Below are 24,816 nucleotides of genomic sequence, written 5' to 3'. Positions count from 1 at the left end.
AAAACAGGCGGGTCACTAAGGGGTTAATGATTGTCGGAGGAATGTTCTGCCATGCTGAATTCATTTGGGCAAGCAAATCATCAATATCTGCTGTTTATATCTAAAGGTGCATTTACACCAACTGATTATCTGACAGATTTTATGAGCCATCATTGGTCAGATGGCCGTTGGTATCTGGTGGGACCTTCCATCGCCCTTTTGTATCAGTATAAATGGTGTCAGTGTGCAGTATAATAAATCTTTTACATTAAATACCAAGTAATACTGTATCACTTTGTTAAATACGGATGTTAAAATTCTGGCAAAGGTCTTGGCAGGTAGGCTTTCTAAGGTGATCAAAGGTATAATTCATGAAGATCAGACAGGTTTTATACCTGGTAGAATGATATATTCAAACATAAGAAGGTTGTACCTTAATATTGAGGCGAATAGAAACTGGTGAGAAAGCTATACTTTCATTGGATGCTCAAAAGGCATTTGATTGTATTGAGTGGGAGTATTTATGGGCAGTCTTGAAAAGGGTCGGCATAGGGGAGGGATTTATAAGATGGATCCAGCTTATATATTCCAATCCGAGGGCTAGAGTGATGGTGGATGGGAGCTTGTCCCTGCCTCTTTCCCTCTATCTGGGCACTAGGCAGGGATGCCCTCTCTCCCCATTACTATTTGCTATTGCGATTGAGCCCTTGGCAAGTATAATAAGGAATGATAGGGAGTGTAAAGATTTTCAATACGTGGAAGGAGATGAAAAATTATTATGTACGCTGACGATATTTTATTATTTATGCACAATACTGGAGATCAGTTTAATAGAGTAATAGCTATAATAGAGAAGTATGTTTTTTTTTTTTCTGGTTTAAATATTAATTGGGGGAAATCCCATATGATGATATTAGGAGTAGAGTTGAGCGAACACCTGGATGTTCGGGTTCAAGAAGTTCAGCCGAACTTCCCGAAAATGTTCGGGTTCGGGATCCGAACTCGACCCGAACTTCGCCCCGAACCCGAACCCCATTGAAGTCAATGGGGACCCAAACTTTTCGGCACTAAAAAGGCTGTAAAATAGCCCAGGGTAGGGCTAGAGGGCTGCAAAAGGCAGCAAAATGTAGGTAAATCCCCTGCAAACAAATCTGGATAGGGAAATGAATAAAAAAAAAAAAATAACCAATTTCAATTGGAGAGAGGTCCTATAGCAGAGAATCAGGCTTCATGTCACCCACCACTGGAACAGGCCACTGTCAGATATTTTTAGGCCCCGGCACCCAGACAGAGGAGAGAGGCCCCATAGCAGAGATTCAGGCTTCATGTCATAGCAGAGAATCAGGCTTCATGTCACCCACCACTGGAACAGGCCATTATCCGATATTTTTAGGCCCCGGCACCCAGACAGAGGAGAGAGGTCCCATAGCAGAGATTCAGGCTTCATGTCATAGCAGAGAATCAGGCTTCATGTCACCCACCACTGGAACAGGCCACTGTCAGATATTTTTAGGCCCCGGCACCCAGACAGAGGAGAGAGGTCCCATAGCAGAGAATCAGGCTTCATGTCACCCACCACTGGAACAGGCCACTGTTATATATTTTTAGGCCCCGGCACCCAGACAGAGGAGAGAGGTCCCATAGCAGAGATTCAAGCTTCATGTCGCCCACCACTGGAACAGGCCACTGTCAGATATTTTTAGGCCCCGGCACCCAGACAGAGGAGAGAGGTCCCATAGCAGAGAATTAGGCTTAATGTCATAGCAGAGAATCAGGCTTCATGTCACCCTCTACTGGAACAGGCCATTGTCAGATATTTTTAGGCCCCGGCACCCAGACAGAGGAGAGGTTCATTCAACTTTGGGTTGCCCCGCAATATAATGGTAAAATTAAAAAAAGAGGATTGAATGAGGAAGTGCCCTGGAGTACAAGAATATATGGTTAAGGGGAGGTAGTTATAAATGTCTAATCTGCACAAGGGATGGACAGGTCCTGTGGGATCCATGCCTGGTTCATTTTTATGAACGTCAGCTTGTCCACATTGGCTGTAGACAGGCGGCTGCGTTTGTCTGTAATGACGCCCCCTGCTGTGCTAAATACACGTTCAGACAAAACGCTGGCTGCCGGGCAGGCCAGCACCTCCAAGGCATAAAAGGCTAGCTGTGGACAATTTGGAGACCAAGAAGTTGAATGGGGCCGAACCATCAGTCAGTACGTGGAGGGGTGTGCACACGTACTGTTCCACCATGTTAGTGAAATGTTGCCTCCTGCTAACACGTTCTGTATTAGGTGGTGGTGCAGTTAGCTGTGGTGTGGTGACAAAACTTTTCCACATCTCTGCCATGCTAACCCTGCCCTCAGAGGAGCTGGCTGTGACACAGCTGCGTTGGCGACCTCTTGCTCCTCCTCTGCCTTCGCCTTGGGCTTCCACTTGTTCCCCTGTGACATTTGGGAATGCTCTCAGTAGCGCGTCTACCAATCTACTTGTACTCGCGCATCTTCCTATCACGCTCCAGTGCAGGAAGTAAGGTGGGCACATTGTCTTTGTACGGGGGATCCAGCAGGGTGGCAACCCAGTAGTCCGCACACGTTAAAATGTGGGCAACTCTGCTGTCATTGCGCAGGCACTGCAGCATGTAGTCGCTCATGTGTGCCAGGCTTCCCAGAGGTAAGGACAAGCTGTCCTCTGTGGGAGGTGTATCGTCATCGTCCTCCGTTTCCCCCCAGCCACGCACCAGTGATGGGCCCGAGCTGCGTTGGATGCCACCCCGCTGTGAACATGCTTCATCCTCCTCCACCTCCTCCTCATCCTCGTCCTCCAGTAGTGGGCCCTGGCTGGCCACATTTGTACCTGGCCTCTGCTGTTGCAAAAAACCTCCCTCTGAGTCACTTCTAAGAGACTGGCCTGAAAGTGCTAAAAATGAACCCTCTTCCTCCTCCTCCTTCTCCTCCTCCTCCTGGGCCACCTCCTCTTCCATCATCGCCCTAAGTGTTTTCTCAAGGAGACATAGAAGTGGTATTGTAACGCTGATAACGGCGTCATCGCCACTGGCCATGTTGGTGGAGTACTCGAAACAGCGCAACAGGGCACACAGGTCTCGCATGGAGGCCCAGTCATTGGTGGTGAAGTGGTGCTGTTCCACAGTGCGACTGACCCGTGCGTGCTGCAGCTGAAACTCTACTATGGCCTGCTGCTGCTAGCACAGTCTGTCCAGCATGTGCAAGGTGGAGTTCCACCTGGTGGGCACGTCGCATATGAGGCGGTGAGCGGGAAGGCCGAAGTTACGCTGTAGCGCAGACAGGCGAGCAGCGGCAGGATGTGAACACCGGAAGCGCGCACAGACGGCCCGCACTTTATGCAGCAGCTCTGACATGTCGGGGTAGTTGTGAATGAACTTCTGCACCACCAAATTCGGCACATGCGCCAGGCAAGGGCCGGGCCTGAGGCTCACCGGCATCAACCACTCGTCGGTCTGTTGTTCAATACCCCGCCACAACTCCTGTGCGGTGTGGGGCCTGTCCCCCAAACATATGAGTTTCAGAATGGCCTGCTGACGTTTACCCCGGGCTGTGCTGAAGTTGGTGGTGAAGGTGTGTGGCTGACTGGATGAGCAGGTGGAAGAAGAGGAGGAAGCCGAGTAGGAGGAGGAGGCTACAGGAGGCAAAGAATGTTGCCCTGTGATCCTTGGCGGCGGAAGGACGTGCGCCAAAGAGCTCTCTGCCTGGGGCCCAGCCGCCACTACATTTACCCAGTGTGCAGTTAGGGAGATATAGCGTCCCTGGCCGTGCTTACTGGTCCACATATCTGTGGTTAAGTGGACCTTGCCACAGATGGCGTTGCGCAGTCCACACTTGATTTTATCGGATACTTGGTTGTGCAGGGAAGGCACGGCTCTCTTGGAGAAGTAGTGGCGGCTGGGAACAACATACTGTGGGACAGCAAGCGACATGAGCTGTTTGAAGCTGTCTGTGTCCACCAGCCTGAATGACAGCATTTCATAGGCCAGTAGTTTAGAAATGCTGGCATTCAGGGCCAGGGATCGAGGGTGGCTAGGTGGGAATTTACGCTTTCTCTCAAATGTTTGTGAGATGGAGAGCTGAACGCTGCCGTGTGACATGGTGGAGATGCTTGGTGCCGTAGGTGGTGGTGTTGGTGGTACATCCTCTGTTTGCTGGGCGGCAGGTGCCAACGTTCCTCCCGAGGCAAAGGAAGAGGCAGAGGCGGCAGCAGCAGAAAAGGTATCAGGGGGAGCCTGAGTTTTCCTTGTTTTTAAGGTGTTTACTCCACTGCAGTTCATGCTTTGCATGCAGATGCCTGGTCATGCAGGTTGTGCTAAGGTTCAGAACGTTAATGCCTCGCTTCAGGCTCTGATTGCACAGCGTGCAAACCTATCGGGTCTTGTCATCAGCACATTGTTTGAAGAACTGCCATGCCAGGGAACTCCTTGAAGCTGCCTTTGGGGTGCTCGGTCCCAGGTGGCGGTGGCCAGTAGCAGGCGAACTCTCTTGACGGCGGGTGTTCTGCTTTTGCCCCCTGCTCCCTCTTTTGCTACGCTGTTGGCTCGGTCTCACCACTGCTTCTTCCTCTGAAAGTCAGTGGCACGACCTTCATTCCATGTGGAGTCTATGACCTCATCGTCCCCTGCATTGTCTTCCTCCCTGACCTCCTGTTCAGTCTGCACACTGCAGAAAGACGCAGCAGTTGGCACCTGTGTTTCATCATCATCAGAGACGTGCTGAGGTGGTATTCCCATGTCCTCATCATCAGGAAACATAAGTGGTTGTGCGTCAGTGCATTCTATGTCTTCCACCGCTGGGGAAGGGCTAGGTGGATGCCCTTGGGAAACCCTGCCAGCAGAGTCTTCAAACAGCATAAGAGACTGCTGCATAACTTGAGGCTCAGACAGTTTCCCTGATATGCATGGGGGTGATGTGACAGACTGATGGGCTTGGTTTTCAGGCGCCATCTGTGCGCTTTCTGCAGAAGACTGGGTGGGAGATAATGTGAACGTTCTGGATCCACTGTCGGCCACCCAATTGACTAATGCCTGTACCTGCTCAGGCCTTACCATCCTTAGAACGGCATTGGGCCCCACCAAATATCGCTGTAAATTCTGGTGGCTACTGGGACCTGAGGTAGTTGGTTCACTAGGACTTGTGGCTGTGGCAGAACGGCCATGTCCTCTCCCAGCACCAGAGGGTCCACTAACACCACCACGACCATGTCCGCGTCCCTTACTAGATGTTTTCTTCATTGTTACCGTTCACCACAATAAGAAAATAATTATTTGGGCCAATGTATTGAATTCAAATTCAGGCCTTTTTTTTACAGGCACCTAACACTATCTGGCTATCTATTTAAGTACCGTATTACACTAATACAGGCACAGCAGTAACCACAGATTTAGCTGAATATAAATTGTAGGCCTAGTATTTAGGCCCTGGATGACAGGTATCCTTTTACGGACAGAATTGGACTTGGAGATGCACGGTAGAGTGTGAAGTTATTGAGGATGACCCTATCAGCACTTGAATTTGCACCTTCAATGTAATCTACCCTTTTACGGACAGAAATACACTATGTGAGATGCACAATAGTGCGTGCAAATTTAAAGGCTTATGCTTTCAGCAATTGTAATTTAACAGTTTGTGTAATATACCCTTTTACGGAACAAAAATACAATTGGAGATGCACGCTGAGTGTAATATACCCTTTTATGGACAGATTTACACTTGGCCTGCAACAGCAGAAACCACTGATTTAGGGTATTGCTATTTTGGGAATTGAATTTCAACCCAGAACAAAAACTATGCTTTGACGGACACTATAAAACTTGTCCAGCCACATCTGGAACACAAGATTTAGGGTATTGCTATTTTGGCAATTGAATTTCACCCCAGAAAAAAATATATCCTTTGCCAGACAGCAGACAGTATTACAATTGGCTAGCCACAGCTCAAACACCAGATTTAGGGTATTGCTATTTTGCCAATTGTATTTCACCCCTCAATAAAATAGCAAGCACAGCCAAGCCCCTGATGTAGGATATAGCAACAACAAAAAACACACTATTGATGGTTAAATGGACTTGGTGGCAGCTTGGTAGCCGCCGATCACCCCAGAAAAAAGTGACAGAAAAACGCTCTGGGCAGCCTAAAAACAGCGAGCAATTACCTAGCAGAAGTTGAATAATTCACAGCTGTAGATCGATCACTTCATTAAGTGTTTTTGCTGAGTAAATCCCTGCCTAATCTCGCCCTAACAGCAGCTGCATCCTCTCCCTACACTGATCAGAGCAGAGTGACGTGCGGCGCTACGTGACTCCAGCTTAAATAGAGGCTGGGTCACATGCTGCACTGGCCAATCACAGCCATGCCAATAGTAGGCATGGCTGTGATGGCCTCTTGGGGCAAGTAGTATGACGCTTGTTGATTGGCTGCTTTGCAGCCTTTCAAAAAGCGCCAAGAAAGCGCCGAACACCGAACCCGAACTTTTACGTAAATGTTCGGGTTCGCTCATCCCTAATTAGGAGATGCGCAATCACAATGGGATTCAAGGGTGCATGTGCTTGAGAAACACGAGAGTTTTAAATATTTAGGTATACAAATCTCTGGAAATATAGAAGAATTTGAAAAGTTAAATGTACTTCCCGTAATAAAAGAACTTAGAACTAAAATACATATTTGGAAAAGATTACCGCTGTCAATTCAGGGTCAGGTAAACCTAATAAAAATGATTTTTCTCCCAAAAACTACTGTATGTCCTACAAAATGCCCCATTGAGATTGCCGCAGAAGATTTTTAGGTTATTAGATAGTCTAATGGTGGATTTTATTTGGAAAGGTGCTATCCCTAGGATAAAGAAAGAAGTGCTTCAGCTCCCAGTAAGAGAGGGTGGATTAGCTGTTCTTAACTGTTTTTTTTTAAATTATTTAATAACACAATATAGTCAGATAAAAGGTAGTTTGAATGGTTTAGTGGGAAGGCAGGAATTAAATAAATTGGGCTGGAGAGAGGAATGGAATCACTTAGAGGTATTGGAATCGGGTACACTGGGGAAAAACACTATAGGAAATAGAATATTGAATTCAATGAAGTATATATGGGTGGAAGTTAAAAAAATATTAGAGATTAAAGAGGAAAATGGGAAAAAGAACTTCAGTCTTTTACGGAAGAGAAATGGAAAGATGCTCTTAGAAGTTATACTATGGTGTCGGATAGGGGTTCACATAAGATATCATAGTTTTTTATAGTGCATAGACTACATCGATCTCCTTGGATGTTAAAGAGAATGGGTGTCAGAACTTCAGATAAGTGCCCAAAATGTAGGGGAGAGAATGCAGATCTTATACACTGCTTTTGGAGATGCCTTAGACTTTTTAGATATTGGAAGGAAATAGCAGAGATCGTATTAGTATTTTTGGAGGTTCACGTTTTTCAAGATCCAGTAGTCTGTATATTAGGGGCAACTGAACATCTGAAGTTAAATAAAGAGATACGATTGGTATTGGGTAAAGTACTATTTCAGGCTAGACTCCTTATACTTAGGAAATGGGTAAAGGAAGATCCCCCCACAGTGGGACAGTGGCGAGAAGCAGTTGTCAACCTGAGTAAAGTGGAACGGGTGACTGAGAGCTATATAAAAAAAATCCGAAAAAATTGACGAAATATGGAAAAAATGGTTATACTAGGGCCGAATGCCTTATTTTTTTATTTTATTTTCCCCCCGTCCCTCTCTCTCTCCCCAAGGGTGGTGGGTGGGTATTTGGGATAAAAGAAAAAAGTCAATATAATATTTATTAATTTGTAATATGGACTTTTGTATTGTTGAATTGTTGTGATTTGTGTATAAGTTTTTTTAACTTTGAAATAAAGAATAATATAAAAAAAAAAAAAAAAAATACTGGATCACAGATTATTTAACATTCCCTAATTGACTCTTCTGATTGATTCATCAGAATTACACCTGAAATTTCAAGAAATAGTTCATCTGTAGTGATAGAATTTTCATTATCATTGGGTGGTGTTTATATATGAATCGCAGGCACTTAATATTAATCCACGAAAAAAAAGGAAGATTTTATGGCGCGTGCCATCCAGTTTGTTTACTTGATAGTGACAGGACTGTGCTTCCTATTGTCCATTCTACTCTCCTCCCTCCGAGTCCAGCTGCTGTATCTGTCATCCATTATAGCCCCGGTCTCATTCCCCGGCCTGCACTCTCCCCAGCAGCAGGTGTGATACAGTGATGTCATTGTACCTGCTGGGCTGAGAGGGAGAGCGCACAGACCTGAGATAATCCCCCGGCCTGTGCGCTCTCCTCAGCTCAGCAGGAGAGATGACATCATCCCATCACGTCTGCTGCTGGGAAGAGCATGATGTGCTCGGTATTAAGGAGCTTCACTACTGTAAGGGGGACTAAGAGGGCATAACTACTGTGTGGGGGCACTATGGGGACATAACTACTGTGTGTGGATAATATGGGGAAGCTTTATGGTAAGGGGCATAACTATTGTGTGGGGGCACTAAGGGGGCATAACTACTGTTTGGAGACATCAAGGGGGCATTCTCCTGAGGGCACTTAACTGGAATTCTACTGTGAAAGGGACTCTTAGGGGAGAAGATTATGTGTGGGGAACTAAGGGGGCATTCAACGCCTCTTGTCCAGCGCTAGGAAATGTTTTATTTATATGTATTGTGAGGAGTAGCTTTCTTTCAGGGGGTCATCCTCACAGATACGGCTTCAGGACACCAAGGTCAAGGTCCAAACAATGCATTTATTGTGGCACACCAGCAAAAATGAAACAATAATAAACAAACACCTTGCCCGTCTGGGCTCTACCTAAACACAGTCATATCCCTGACTCACCTAAAGCACCGTTCACACACGGTCATCTCATGCGGCTTTCTTAGCCAGTAGTCCAGCTCACTTCCAGGCTGTAACAAAGTCAGTCCAGGCTATCTCTCAGCCTTGCCCGGCTGAGACCACATTCACAGAGCCTCTAGGCCTCTGTCCACGGGTGATACACTCCCCCCCCCCCCCTCCTTACTGACACCTTGTGAGGTGCTTTATGCCAGCCTGAGTACCTCCAGCTGGTCTCACCTGTAGTGGAATAGGGGTGTGGACCACACTATCCACCCCTTCCTTGCCTCTAATTTGTGTTAGATCTTTCATTGTCTCACATACCCCCCTTTATTCAAGACCGTGAGGGTGAACACATGATTAACCACGGGAGGCTGGTGAGAGGGCATCAACCACAGTTTTCCCCTTGTTTTGCCACAACCACGCCAGCAGAGCTCAGTTTATCACCAACACCAACTCGGGTTCTCTCTCAGCATTGACACCGGTTACATCCACAAACACTTTATCAGCGGCCTCCACGGAGGTCCCTCCATGATTCATCACTAGTTCTTGTAGCTGGCCAGCTAGGACCTGTCCCAGGTTGCTAGTATAGCTTATATGTGCATAAAGCTAAACCTGCTAATGGCCTTACTACATTTCCTATGTTTATGTGTTAGAGACAAAAGCAAAGTTATTTACTGTGACATCATGTTTTGGATGTCATGTAACTGTTATATTTTGTGTTCACAAAAGCATAAAAAGATAATATGCTTTTTAAGATTCATTTTGTAATGTAAGGTAAGCTCAGTGACACGGCAGAAACAGAAAATATAGTGTTAATCTGCTGTTGCTGGGCAGACGTCTAGACCAATCACAGCCAGCTTCTCACACAGCAAGCATTTTCACCAATTACAGCCAGCCTCACACACAGCCTGTCTGGAAATTCCCCCAGCTCCTGCTGCTAGAATCATTATTCGCTTTTACAGCTGGATACACGTATGCTTTAATGATAAAAAATAAGGTACAGATAAAGACTTTTAATCAATTTTTATTCACAATTTTATCTGTACCTTATTTTTATCATTAAAGCATATGTATATCCAGCTGTATTAGCGAGTGCCTGCTACCATTATTTTACTATTTATCTGAGCTTGGGTGTAGCACAGCAAGAGCACCGCTACCATTAAGTCAGACGGTAGGGCCACTTCACTCTAGTTTTTTCCAGAATCATTATTCACCAGACACAGGAGCTGAAGAGACAAGAGAGTTTTATGGGAACAAGAGGCCAAAAATAGGTATTTATAACATTATATATATATATATATATATATATATATATATATATACACACACACTCACCTAAAGAATTATTAGGAACACCTGTTCTATTTCTCATTAATGCAATTATCTAGTCAACCAATCACATGGCAGTTGCTTCAATGCATTTAGGGGTGTGGTCCTGGTCAAGACAATCTCCTGAACTCCAAACTGAATGTCAGAATGGGAAAGAAAGGTGATTTGAGCAATTTTGAGCGTGGCATGGTTGTTGGTGCCAGACGGGCCGGTCTGAGTATTTCACAATCTGCTCAGTTACTGGGATTTTCACGCACAACCATTTCTAGGGTTTACAAAGAATGGTGTGAAAAGCGAAAAACATCCAGTATGCGGCAGTCCTTTGGGCAAAAATGCCTTGTGGATGCTAGAGGTCAGAGGAGAATGGAACGACTGATTCAAGCTGATAGAAGAGCAACGTTGACTGAAATAACTACTCATTACAACCGAGGTATGCAGCAAAGCATTTGTGAAGCCACAACACGCACAACCTTGAGGCGGATGGGCTACAACAGCAGAAGACCCCACCGGGTACCACTCATCTCCACTACAAATAGGAAAAAGAGGCTACAATTTGCACGAGGTCACCAAAATTGAACTGTTGAAGACTGGAAAAATGTTGCCTGGTCTGATGAGTCTCGATTTCTGTTGAGACATTCAAATGGTAGAGTCCGAATTTGGCGTAAACAGAATGAGAACATGTATCCATCCTCTGATGGCTACTTCCAGCAGGATAATGCACCATGTCACAAAGCTCGAATCATTTCAAATTGGTTTCTTGAACATGACAATGAGTTCACTGTACTAAAATGGCCCCCACAGTCACCAGATCTCAACCCAATAGAGCATCTTTGGGATGTGGTGGAACGGGAGCTTCGTGCCCTGGATGTGCATCCCTCAAATCTCCATCAACTGCAAGCTGCTATCCTATCAATATGGGTCAACATTTCTAAAGAATGCTATCAGCACCTTGTTGAATCAATGCCACGTAGAATTAAGGCAGTTCTGAAGGCAAAAGGGGGTCCAACACCGTATTAGTATGGTGTTCCTAATAATTCTTTAGGTGAGTGTATATACACTGCTCAAAAAAATAAAGGGAACACTTAAACAACACAATGTAACTCCAAGTCAATCACACTTCTGTGAAATCAAACTGTCCACTTAGGAAGCAACACTGAGTGACAATCAATTTCACATGCTGTTGTGCAAATAGGATAGACAACAGGTGGAAATTATAGGCTTCCTGGCTGATGTTTTGGTCACTTTTGAATGCTGGCGGTGCTTTCACTCTAGTGGTAGCATGAGACGGAGTCTACAACCCACACAAGTGGCTCAGGTAGTGCAGCTTATCCAGGATGGCACATCAATGCGAGCTGTGGCAAGAAGGTTTGCTGTGTCTGTCAGTGTAGTGTCCAGAGCATGGAGGCGCTACCAGGAGACAGGCCAGTACATCAGGAGACGTGGAGGAGGCCGTAGGAGGGCAACAACCCGGCAGCAGGACCGCTACCTCTGCCTTTGTGCAAGGAGGAACAGGAGGAGCACTGCCAGAGCCCTGAAAAATGACCTCCAGCAGGCCACAAATGTGCATGTGTCTGCTCAAACGGTCAGAAACAGACTCCATGAGGGTGATATGAGGGCACGACGTCCACAGGTGGGGGTTGTGCTTACAGCCCAACACCGTGCAGGACGTTTGGCAAATTCGCCACTGGCGCCCTGTGCTCTTCACAGATTAAAGCAGGTTCACACTGAGCACATGTGACAGACGTGACAGAGTCTTGAGACGCCGTGGAGAACGTTCTGCTGCCTGCAACATCCTCCAGCATGACCGGTTTGGCATTGGGTCAGTAATGGTGTGGGGTGGCATTTCTTTGGAGGGCAGCACAGCCCTCCATGTGCTCGCCAGAGGTAGCCTGACTGCCATTAGGTACCGAGATAAGATCCTCAGACCCCTTGTGAGACCATATGCTGGTGCGGTTGGCCCTGGGTTCCTCCTAATGCAAGACAATGCTAGACCTCATGTGGCTGGAGTGTGTCAGCAGTTCCTGCAAGACGAAGGCATTGATGCTATGGACTGGCCCGCCCGTTCCCCAGACCTGAATCCAATTGAGCACATCTGGGACATCAAGTCTCGCTCTATCCACCAACGTCACGTTGCACCACAGACTGTCCAGGAGTTGGCAGATACTTTAGTCCAGGTCTGGGAGGAGATCCCTCAGGAGACCGCCCCGCCACCTCATCAGGAGCATGCACAGGCGTTGTAGAGAGGTCATACAGGCACGTGGAGGCCACACACACTACTGAGCCTCATTTTGACTTGTTTTAAGGACATTACATCAAAGTTGGATCAGCCTGTAGTGTGTTTTTCCACTTTAATTTTGAGTGTGACTCCAAATCCAGACCTCCATGTGTTGAAAAATTTGATTTCCATTTTTTTATTTTTGTGTGATTTTGTTGTCAGCACATTCAACTATGTAAAGAACAAAGTATTTCAGAAGAATATTTAATTAATTCAGATCTAGGATGTGTTATTTTTGTGTCCCCTTTATTTTTTTGAGCAGTGTGTGTGTGTATATGTATATGTATGTATGTGTATATATATATATATATATATATATATATATATATATATATATATATATATATAATCAGTCCTGATCAAAAGTTTAAGACCACTTGAAAAATGGCAAAAAATCATATTTAGCATGGCTGGATCTTAACAAGGTTCCAAGTAGAGCTTCAACATGCAACAAGAAGAAATGGGAGTGAGACCAAAAAAATTTTGAGCATTCAATTTAATGAAAACAACGAATAAACTGAAACAGCCTGTTTTTCAGCTGATCAAAATTTTAGTACCACATGCCTTTAAAAGGCCAAATCTGTGCAACGATGTGGATTCATTCTCATTTTCTGTCAGGTAGTCACACGTTGTGATGACCAAGGCAAAAAAAACTCTCCCTTTTTGACTACCTGACAGAAAATGAGAATGAATCCACATCATTGCACAGATTTGGCCTTTTAAAGGCATGTGGTCCTAAAATTTTGATCAGCTGAAAAACAGCCTGTTTCAGTTTATTCGTTGTTTTCATTAAATTGAATGCTCAAAAAATGTTTTGTCTCACTCCCATTTCTTCTTGTTGCATGTTGAAGCTCTACTTGGAACCTTGTTAAGATCCAGCCATGCTAAATATGATTTTTTGCCATTTTTCAAGTGGTCTTAAACTTTTGATCAGTAGTGTGTGTGTGTGTGTGTGTGTGTGTATATATATATATATATATATATATATATATATTAATCCAGAAAATGGACGGCACTCCAGTTAGATGAAAAAAATTTGGTGATACCTTTATTCAACCATCCGGTGCAACGTTTCGGCTCTAAATGAGCCTTTTTCAAGGAGAGATACAATGTGAATGAAAACAGACTTATAGGTGAATCAATTAACAAAGACACGCCCATCCCTGGGGGTGTCTGCACAATTACAGGAAAATGTGAAAATGTGAACAAATCTTAAAGACACATCCCACACCGGGTGTGTTCACAAAACATATCAGTGTCATAATAACATATGAAGAAGTGTGAATAAAGGGAACATATATGTCCCATAGTTACATATTACAAGTTCATTTATGAATTCCATATCTCATGTGGATCTAAAGACACGCCCATCGATCGGGCACACAGGACTAATCGATGTGTGTGTCCGGTACCACATGTGTAAAGGGCGGAGCAGGGACATAGCAATGTGGACATACCAGACATCAGCTGGAGACATATTCCATGTGGCTATTCAGCGTTGTATAAATTCCAGTGCGCAGACGCGGCGTAACACCCATCACGGACTTGCAACATCATCAAAGCTTGCCGACATCATTGCGTCATCAAGACGCCCTTGACTTATCACGGCGCATGCCCAGTGTCGATCTACGTTACGGAGCGCCATCTTTGATACTGGAGGAATGCCCTTAACCTGTGTAACAGCATACTAAAGTATATTTAAGCATCAAACCTATGTGAGACCAGAGTGTAGCGGTCAAGACAGGTAGTGACAAAATGGTAAATCAGTGTGTCAACAAACCATACCCAAGTATCAACCCTGGACACACACGGAAACCGCAGTGTGAAAACAGGTACATACCATGGGTGTCATACCGCAACCTTCACTCAAGAGGGCTCTCCTCTCCAGGTATACAGATGCCACAGGGGGCAAATCCAACCAGCCAAGAAAGAAAAATCTGGGCTGCATCGCCGCAAGCTAGTATAACAGAACATGTATATATATAAGTCCCAGGATGTTCGCCGGTTCTGGTAATGTGAAAAAATGTATAAAAAGTACAATAAAAAATAATAATATTACACAGGTTAAGGGCATTCCTACAGTATCAAAGATGGCGCTCCGTAACGTAGATCGACACTGGGCATGCGCCGTGATAAGTCAAGGGCGTCTTGATGACGCAATGATGTCGGCAAGCTTTGATGATGTTGCAAGTCCGTGATGGGTGTTACGCCGCGTCTGTGCATTGGAATGTATACAACGCCGAATAGCCACATGGAATATGTCTCCAGCTGATGTCTGGTATGTCCACATTGCTATGTCCCTGCTCCGCCCTTTATACACATGTGGTACCGGACACACACATCGATTAGTCCTGTGTGCCCGATCGATGGGCTTGTCTTTAGATCCACATGAGATATGGAATTCATAAATGCACTTGTAATATGTAACTATGGAACATATATGTTCCCTTTATTCATTTCAGCACTCATTGTTCCGCAGTTCTCCATATGTTATTATGACACTGATATGTTTTGTGAACACACCCGGTGTGGGATGTGTCTTTAAGATTTGTTCACATTTTCCTGTAATTGTGCAGACACCCCCAGAGATGGGCGTGTCTTTGTTAATTGATTCACCTATAAGTCTGTTTTCATTCACATTGTATCTCTCCTTGAAAAAGGCTCATTTAGAGCCGAAACGTTGCACCGGATGGTTGAATAAAGGTATCACCGAATTTTTTTCATCTAACTGGAGTGCCGTCCATTTTCTGGATTTATTGTGGGGTAAGAAGTCTATTCCCTAGGAACGTGCACCCTATTTTACTCATCTATAGCCAGTGCCGCCATTTTTATATATATATATATATATATATATATATATATATATATATATATATATATAATCCAGAAAAAAGCAGCACTCCTGTGGATAAAAGCAAGTGAACCCTTTATTCACCCAGGTGGTGCAACGTTTTGGCTCCAAACATGAGCCTTCTTCAAGCAAAGATACAACTCAAATGATGGCAATTATATAAGAAAATCAATCTACATACAGATCATAAAATGATAAAGAATACGGTGACACATAGTGACATTGATCAAAATACATATCATAAGGTAAGAGACATGACCATGCATGCCATATATATCTCAAACATGGTGCAAAGTGTATATCGATCAGATACAAATAACTTGATCAGATAATATATCAAAATAATTGTGTGTCATGCATGTCTATTATCTGATCAAGTTCTTTGTATCTGATCGATATACACTTTGCACCATGTTTGAGATATATATGGCATGCATGGTCATGTCTCTTACCTTATGATATGTATTTTGATCAATGTCACTATGTGTCACTGTATTCTTTATCATTTTATGATCTGTATGTAGATTGATTTTCTTATATAATTGCCATCATTTGAGTTGTATCTTTGCTTGAAGAAGGCTCATGTTTGGAGCCGAAACATTGCACCACCTGGGTGAATAAAGGGTTCACTTGCTTTTATCCACCGGAGTGCCGCTCTTTTTTCTGGATCCACGTGCACCCGTACCTTTCCCTTCTTAGCCAGTGCCGCCATTTTTCTTCAAATATATATATATATGTTCATATTGTGTTTAGAACTATATACTTAACTAGATATATATGTGTTTTTACTTACAGTTCAACTAAATCAGAACCAATTGCAAAGTACAAATTGCAAATTACAAGCTACAGTTGCAAACTGTGAACTACTACAAATACCATACAAACATATTGCAATCCAAATTGCATACAACCATACCAGATCATACTTAACTAACTAAGTTAACTAATCTGCAAATAGTTACTGCTACCTGTATACCGCCATTTTGTGATACTTTATTCAACACGTGTTATGTACATGGACTATCTGCTGCGGAGGCGGCAGTGTTATATATGAAGAAAAGTTGAAGTTAATAAATAAGTTATTTGAAGCATTTGCTGTGCTCTTTAAACCTACTGTTTCCATAGAACGGCGCTAGAGGAATTACAGAGTAATAGACAGTCTGGTTAGACTAAAAGTCAGAGATATCAGAATTCTTCTAATGCCACAGCGCAAAAGGCACTTCATAGTGCTGCAGAGTTCTGTACACCCTTCCAGCATACAGTCACCACCAGGTAGTCTCTGTTCCCACAGCAACAGACTTGCCACTTCTTTTGTCAGACACAATCATCTCCTGGTTGCTACTAGCAACCACCTTTGTTTCACCGGACTTTGATGTGGCAGCCTCACTTTCTGAGTTGCTATCAGTCACAGCACATCCTTGTCAACCTCTGGTACGGGTGGTACACCCTCTAACACTGCCGTATCTTCCCCCGTGGGTTCATCCAGCTGTATACTCTCAGCAATTAACAGTGCTTTTACATCAATTTAATTTCTACCAACCAGAGGCGCTTCTTCCCTGACCATAAACTGCAATGGAAAAGACGTGTCATCAACATCATCACGTATTTCATATGACATCATACTTTCATTAGGTACTGCAGACGACTGGGCACCTTTACTTTGCACCCTGGGGTTACCACTGTTTTCAATGGTCACATCACTTAAAGGGGATGGTACCGATTCTGCAGGAGTTTCATTACTAGCTTCAAAAGGTTTTCTATTTCCCCACAGTCCCCATGCCAAATGGACACAGCAGCCCCACTTCACCTCATGTATGCGCACTTTAACCTCACCAAGTTCACAAGTCTTAGTTTGCACTGGAGTCTCTCACTCAGTGAGAGCCACTGGACAGTTCATGATATCCCCATGAATGTCCCGCATATAGTTCCAGGCTCCGGGCTGGTCTGAACCAGGATCACCTGACCCTCCGCTACATGGAATAATTGGAACGCTCTTACCCATTGTTGTCACGGGTTCGGCAGTCCCGGGAGATGAGGACTCTCTAGGAGCCTCCATCCCACGATCACCTGCAGACTCCTCACTGCAATGGTTACCACGAGAAACGCCTTGACTCCGGCCTCCATCCAGACGAGGAGTCACACTTTCTGGAGACCTTTCCTTGGGATCTCCAGCGGCAGAATATGAAACACTTTCTCCGCTCCATAACTGCTGGACAGCTGCATGCTGTCATGGTTGGTCGCACCTAGCAACCACATCACGGCTTCTTCACACATCCTCTCCAGGACTCTGTGCACACTGGCCGTAAACACTTGTACTCTTGAGAGCTTTCCATCTCACTTTCTTCCCGTTGGTTGCCCTTGGCAATGGCACACATCAGCTTTTCCTCCAAACCTCCAGGTCCATCACAGACACCTTGGACTTTAACAAAGTGTCCATTCAGCATTAAAGACTCTCTCTCTCCAGCGCCATCTGCAGCTGTGCCTCCAAAGCCTCCCGCACTAGATTCAAGCACAGCAATTTCCATGGGGCATATCCCATCTCCTTGGCCAGGGTTTCTCACCGTTTTATATGTGACCACAATTTTTTTTCCCAGGTCAGTGTCTTTAAATTAGGGCTATTGGCCTTTTAAGCTCTACACAGCCTTACAGCAGCAGTCAGCAGCACCTGCTCGTTCTGACTTGTCGTTGCTCCCAGCAACACTTTGCCTTTTACTGTTCAGCCTGGATGCTTGCCGCTAGCAACACTTTACATCCCCGTACACCAATTTCCGCAGCACTCTGCACAGACAATACTTGCTGGTGCCCGCAGGTGCCCTCTTGCCCGCATCCTCCACCAATTGTGAGGAGTAGTTTTCTTTCAGGGGATCATCCTCACAGATACGGCTTCAGGACAAAACAATAATAAATAAACACCTTGCCCGTCTGGGCACTACCTAAACACAGTCATATGCCTGACTCACCTAAAGCACCGTTCACACACGGTCATCACATGCGCCTTTCTTAGCCAGTAGTCCAGCTCACTTCTAGTAAGTCCAGGGTATCTCCCAACCTCGTGGTCCCTCAGCCTTGCCCGGCTGAGACCACATTAACAGAGCCTCCAGGCCTCTGTCCATGGGTAATACACTCCCACCCCTTACTGACACCCTGGGAGGTGCTTTATGCAAGCCTGAGTACCTCGAGCTGGTCTCACCTGTGGTGGAATAGGGGTGTGGACCGCACTATCCACCCCTTCCTTGCCTCTAACCTGTGTGATCTGTCACTGTCTCACAGTATTTAAAATGACTTATTGGGTGGAGGTTGCAGGGAAGTTGCTGAAGGTGGGGGCCAACCTGGCCTAGTTTTGCCCCTCGGTCTACTATTAGATCGTGATCTTTTTGGCCACCACTGTTTTAGTCAGTTAATTCTTGTATTTTGTGCCATACCTTTCTGTGGATTTTTTTTATACTGAAATGTAATAAAATTTCAATAAATGTCTTTTGTTCTTGGCAGATGACTGTACCAGGAACTTAGAGAAACATCCGCTATCTTCAGATTTTGAAGTAGATGATCGTGGTATCATACAAGATGAGCATGCCAATATCCAAGTTATACCCTCATCCAATCACAGCAAAAATGTATTATGTGATTCTTTTAAAAAGGTCCGATCTTCTCATTCATCACAGGCTGTAACACAGAATAAAAGTCACAGAAAAGGTGTTAAACGTCTAACAGCTCACGTAAGAGATAAGACATTTTCATGTTTACAATGTGGAAGATTTTTTAGATATAAATCAGAATTAATGATACATCAGAGAAATCACACAGAGGAGAGGGCTTTTTCATGTTCAGAATGTAGTAAATGTTTTAAGCATAAATCAGCTCTTGTTATACATCAGAGAAATCACACAGGAGAGAAGCCATTTTCATGTTCAGAATGTGGGAAATGTTTTACCAAAAATTCCCATCTTGCTATACATCAGAGAGTTCACACAGGAGAGAAGCCATTTTCATGCTCAGAATGTGGGAAATGTTTTAAGCATAAATCAGCTCTTATTAGACATAAGAACGTTCACACCGGGGAGACAACATTTTCATGTTCAGAATGTGGGAAATGTTTTAAGCAGAAATCCAAACTTGTTATACATCAGAGAACTCACACAGGGAAGAAGCCATTTTCATGTTCAGAATGTGGGAAATGTTTTCAGGATAAATCAGCTCTTATTAGACATCAGAGAATTCACACAGGGGAGAAGCCATTTTCATGTTCAGAATGTGGGAAATGTTTTAACCAGAAATCAGCTCTTGTTAGACATAAAAAAACTCACTGAGAGAAGCCATCTCCATGCTTAGCCCTTTACTGACCACCATTATGTGTTTTTATGGTAGTCAGTGTCGCCAACTGGCTTTATTCCGTCAGATACTCCTTTTTACAGGGATGTAAAACAGAACCTTGCTTTGAGTTACCAGAGGTGGCCGAGGTCTTGAAGTGATGATTGGGACCACTGTGAGAGCTCCCCAAACACGTATTGTCTCCTGTATTGAATGAATACCGGTCATCAAAGGACAGATCCAGTTAAAAGTGAAAGTTTATACTGTATATATATCCCCTCTAAACAAAAATCTTTGGTGAGAGGAAATTAAAAAAAAATAAGACCTGATATAAAAAGATAACTATTTACCTATTCCAGCCCTGGTCTGTTCTACCTTTTATAAGTATTTGTAACATTAAAAACTTCAAATATGAGCTTCTCAAGAAACCATCAGCTCTTACTGAGTTTTATCAGTGATGTGACAAGTGACAAGTGACCCAGGTGAGGATTGCCTCATTATATAGAAGCCATTACTCGCCCTCCTAAAGGAATATTATTTTAATCTATCTGTACACCCTGACCAAAATGTACCTGTAGATAAACCCAACAAGTGGGGTCCCCGCCACCCCTGTATTTGTAGAAGTCATGTGGCTCACTCATCTCACATGAGTTTACCAGTGGGGGAATCCTTGGTTATTTTCTTCTTTGTATGTCCCACCAGCGCCAGATTTTTTAGTTTAATAATTGAAGACTTGATATAAAATATTTTTATTAGATATATACAATTTTTGACTATTTTCATTCCTATTATTGTATGGTGATTCGGAGATGATATGTTTTATTTGGAGGATATCTAATATTCAGGCTGTCCCATGAGCTACATGGGCGCAGTTACAGTTTTGTCTGGGTTTATAATCTGATTTCTTACACCTGACAATACTTCTACAGGTAATGACGATACCTCAGATGGAGAAAGGGGGGTAGTGATCCTTTACTGTTTCTATGGATGGTTTTGGACGCTGCCCCTTAATATATTCTGCAGGTGATTGCTTGTTTTGTGCACATAGTGGTTTCTACCTTGCCAGGCAGGGCCGTTATGGTGCAGAAGCTTCACTTGTCACATCTGGATGCCCCAGTGATGTGTAACTGTCACATAGGCCAAAACATATTTAAAAATTATCAAAATATATAATAAAATACAAATGAGAATAAAATGGAAACAAAAATTCTGCATTCTCTTTTCACATGAAACAAAAAACAAACAAAAAGCTGTCAATATGACTAAAACAGGGAACCAATTTTAACCATTTATTTTGGTGTCAGTCTGCATATTTAAAGAATAAGGAGCTTGAGTTTGAAAGAAAATAAATCTCAGAAAAACATACTAATAAAAAGCCCCATGCGTCATGTTAAAAAAAAGTTGCAAAAATTAGGTAGGCAGCACAATAAATAAAAATTAAAGGGGTTGTCCGGGGTCAGCGCTGAATCCGGGCATATCCCCTTTTTCACCCAGACAGTCCCTATGAGATGAGCATCAGAGCATTTCATGTTTTGTTTTTTGCTTTTTTGTTTCCATTTTTACACCGCTAGGCGGAGGCTTCTCAGTTGTTTTACAGGCTAGGGCAGCGCTAAAGCCTGCCTATTAGTGCCGGTGATGTCACCTGCAAAGCTGCTAGGCAGAAACCCTGTAATGTCCTGGATCTGCAGAAAAAGCTTTTTGTCCTGCACAATAAATTTCAGATGCTCCTGGATGAAGAAGGGGATATGTCTGTTCAGCTCTGAAACCAGACAACCCCTTTAAGATTGGTCCATTAAACCACCATATGCTCTAAATAAATGCGTATGTCATTAAAGGGGTTTTCTTGATGGCCTATTATCAGGCTAGGCTATAACTATCGCCATTTGGGTTTTGGAGGGCAGATTTCACTGGGATAATTTTAAATTGCCATGTCACATTTGATAACCCCCTGATGCACCCAATTTTTTTTAAAACTATGGGATAAGGTGGCAGTTTTGTTGGTACTAATTTAGGATACATATGATTTTTGATTGCTCTATTCTACACTTTTTGTAAAGCAAGGTAACAAAAAATAGATAGTTTTGGCAGTTTTTATTTTTTTAATTTACAATGTTCATCTGACAGGTTAGATCATGTGGTATTTTTATAGAGCAAGTTGTTACGGACGCGACAGTACCAAATATGACTACTTTGTTTGGTTGTTTGATTCAGATTTACATAATAAAGCATTTTTGAAAAAAATGAATTTTTTAGTGTCTCCATATTCTGAAAGCCATAGTTTTTCTTATTTTTTAGGCGACTGTCTTATGTAGGGGCTCATTTTTTTCAGTATGAGATGACTGTTTGATTGGTACTATTTTAGGGTGCATATGACTTTTTGATCGCTTGGTATTACACTTTTTGTGATGTAAGGCGACAAAAAATGTTCACCTGAGGGGTTAGGTCATGAGATATTTTTATAGAGCCAGTCGATATGGATGTGGCGATACCTAATATGTCTACTTTTTCTTTTTTCCCTATTTTTAAAAAAATATATTTTTTACTTTATTTTGGGAAAAGGACGCTTTTTTTTTTTACTTGAAACTTTTAACTTTTTTGTAAAACTTAATTTTTTTTAACTTCTTTTTTAACATTATTTTTTGTCCCACTCTGGGACTTCAACTTTTGGGGGTCTGATCCCCTTTACAATGCATTATAATACTTCTGTATTATAATGCATTGGCTGTAAGTGTGTTACTCACTGTAATACACTTACAGCTTCCTGCCTTTTATTCACAGGTCACACAGCACTAGGGAAGGGGTATGGGTGTCTGAAGGGGACTAAGTGCAGCTGATGGGGTTAACTGCAGCTGCGGGGGAAGGGCAGGCTAATCCACAGCTTCGAACTTCTCAGCACTAGAGATAGAATTACAAGCAGCTCAGATCTTCTCAATGCTGCAAATGGGGGTTGAGGGGAATGTCAGGCTGCAGATGTGATCTCCTCAGCAATTAGGAGTGGACTGCTGAGGATTTGCACATACTCTCAATCTCCTCCGCACTGTCACAGTAATGACAAAACTGAGAAGATCGGAGTGGAAATAGGCACCTTTAGCTGTGATTGGTCAGTCTGGATTGACTGACCAATCACAGCGATCGTCAGACGGGGACAGCTGTGACTGTCTCTTTCATAGGTGCTGTGACCAATCAGTCTGTGACAGCCGTTGTCACTGTCCTGTTACTGTGTGATTACTCACAGTGACAGTTTAACTGCAGGACGAGAATGCTTCTTCTAGTGCCTGGAGTACCTGCAAGTTAGGATGAGCATTCTCATCCAAGGTCCTGAACGTGTTAATATTTCTACCCCTTCGATACGTAATAGACGGGGTACTGCCCACCAAATGGTCTATGTCGAGGTCCGCTTGTAGAATGCCCCAATATTGTGACAAGATTTGTCTCACAGGGCCGTGGGCTTCATAGTTTCCAATGATCCGAATCTGGTCAGGTTTTTCAATCCGCGTGCGAAGGTTTAGCAAGATTCCCTATTGCTACTCAGAGCCTGATCATACACTTGATTGGGTATCCCCGGCTTTGGAACCTCAGTTTCAGATCATTTGTAGCCATTCGGAAATCTCTCATGGTGGAACAATTACGGCGGAGACGTAGATACTGATCCTTCGAGATACCTCATTTAAGGGCCCCAGGGACAACTCCGCCATTCCAATAGGCTATTAGTGACCGTCTTTTTTTCTAAATAGGCGTGTGCCTATATTGCCATCAATGTCTTTAAAGACTGTGAGGTCCAAAAATTTAACACTGGAAGGATGGATTTCCGATGTGAAGAAAATCCCCCAGTCATTAACATTGAACCGCTTGACAAAGGTCGCAAAGGTGTTCTCATCACCCTGCCAAAAAATTCAATATATCATCGATATACCGTATCTAATCCATAAGATAATCGACGATGTGAAGTCACTCATCTCTTAACTGAACACTACTTCCCTTTCCCAACCACCCAAGTAAAGGTTTACATATGTGGGGGCACACTTGCTCCCCATCGAAACGCCCTTTACCTGGTGGTAGAACTTATTATTGAAAAGGAAGGTATTATGTTCAATAATAAATCAGAAGAGTTTCAGCAGCAAATCATTGTGAGGCCATAAATGAGTACCCCTCTCCCGCAAGAAGATGGCCACTACTTCGCAAGCTTTGTTGTGCGTTATCGCACATAGAAACGGGCCAATTGTGGGAATGGTGGTATAAGGAACCCCAGCTCAGAGTTGTTGATAAATCTGAGTTGGAGGGCTTCAGATAGAATCCCACTGTTCCTTACAATCCATCTATGATGGATTCCTGGGGAGAATGTCATAACAGGACCCATCATTCAGAATGTTTAGGCACATATGAGTATACTGCTCATAGTCCATGATAACCACATTGCCCTCCTTGTCTGAGGGTTTTATGATGATTGATTTGTCCATTTCCAGGGCCATTCCACTTTGCATGTGTCAAATTATGCTGCCCAAAATGGCGTCCCCTTATAGTTGTTAACTGGTCCACCACCATTGGTGTTTGTGGTGTTACAGTGTGGACAGGTGTGTCTAACCAATACAGAACTGTCCTACACTTTTGTAAATGGTACAGTGACAAGCCCATATTACTTGAATAACATAATTAATCCAGTCATTGTGCCTCTGCATGAACAGCACAGGCCTAATTTCATCTTAATGGATTACAATGCGCCAGCTCATGGAGGTCACATCATTAGGGAACGGTCTCATGGACGGTCCCGTGACAGGTGCCAGAAGATCAGAGAGATTGGCAACACGTGGGTTAATCTGACTGGTTCCTGGTGGATCACTTGTGTCTGTGTTGTTTTGGTATGACCACACCCCTTGCAGGTGTTGTTGGTATGGTCATTTAACCATCCCTTATTTATTACTGCTTACCCATTCTGGGGTGCGGTTTATAGCTTCAGTTTGGACTCTGGGCTAGCTGGTTGTTGGATCTCTGTTGCGCTCACTACGCTTTCTTTGCTCCATTTGAAATTAAGTGTCGTCTTCCCCTTTTGTATTTTGTTTGTTGTATTCCCCTGTTTTGGTATCTAGGCCTGAGGGAGACTTCTGTTCATCCTTCCAGTGGAGGAAGAGATCGTCCCTAGTCCTGGCACTATTACCAGGGTACTACAGGGTGAGTTAGGGCCCTAGGTTTCGGTGTATGAACTTTCCTACC

At 43.7% G+C, this 24,816-nt stretch overlaps 2 protein-coding genes across 2 annotated transcripts in view; one reads left to right on the top strand and one right to left on the bottom strand.

Annotated features, from left to right (window-relative positions):
- LOC121003529 (zinc finger protein 268-like) overlaps positions 1 to 24,816 on the bottom strand; it is a 948,872-nt gene that overhangs the window by 262,185 nt on the left and 661,871 nt on the right. The window lies entirely within an intron of this gene.
- LOC121003520 (zinc finger protein 585A-like) overlaps positions 18,950 to 24,816 on the top strand; it is a 341,252-nt gene continuing 335,385 nt past the window's right edge. The window contains exon 1 of the mRNA XM_040435421.1: positions 18,950 to 19,590. Within this exon, the coding sequence (XP_040291355.1) occupies positions 19,080 to 19,590 (511 nt within the window). The 5' untranslated portion in view covers positions 18,950 to 19,079. The remainder of the gene's footprint in view (positions 19,591 to 24,816) is intronic.

Source organism: Bufo bufo, chromosome 6 (assembly GCF_905171765.1).
Source record: "Bufo bufo chromosome 6, aBufBuf1.1, whole genome shotgun sequence".
Lineage (NCBI taxonomy): Eukaryota > Metazoa > Chordata > Amphibia > Anura > Bufonidae > Bufo > Bufo bufo.
The sequence above is the reverse complement of the archived record's forward strand: the minus strand, read 5'-3'. Positions and strand labels throughout refer to the sequence as shown.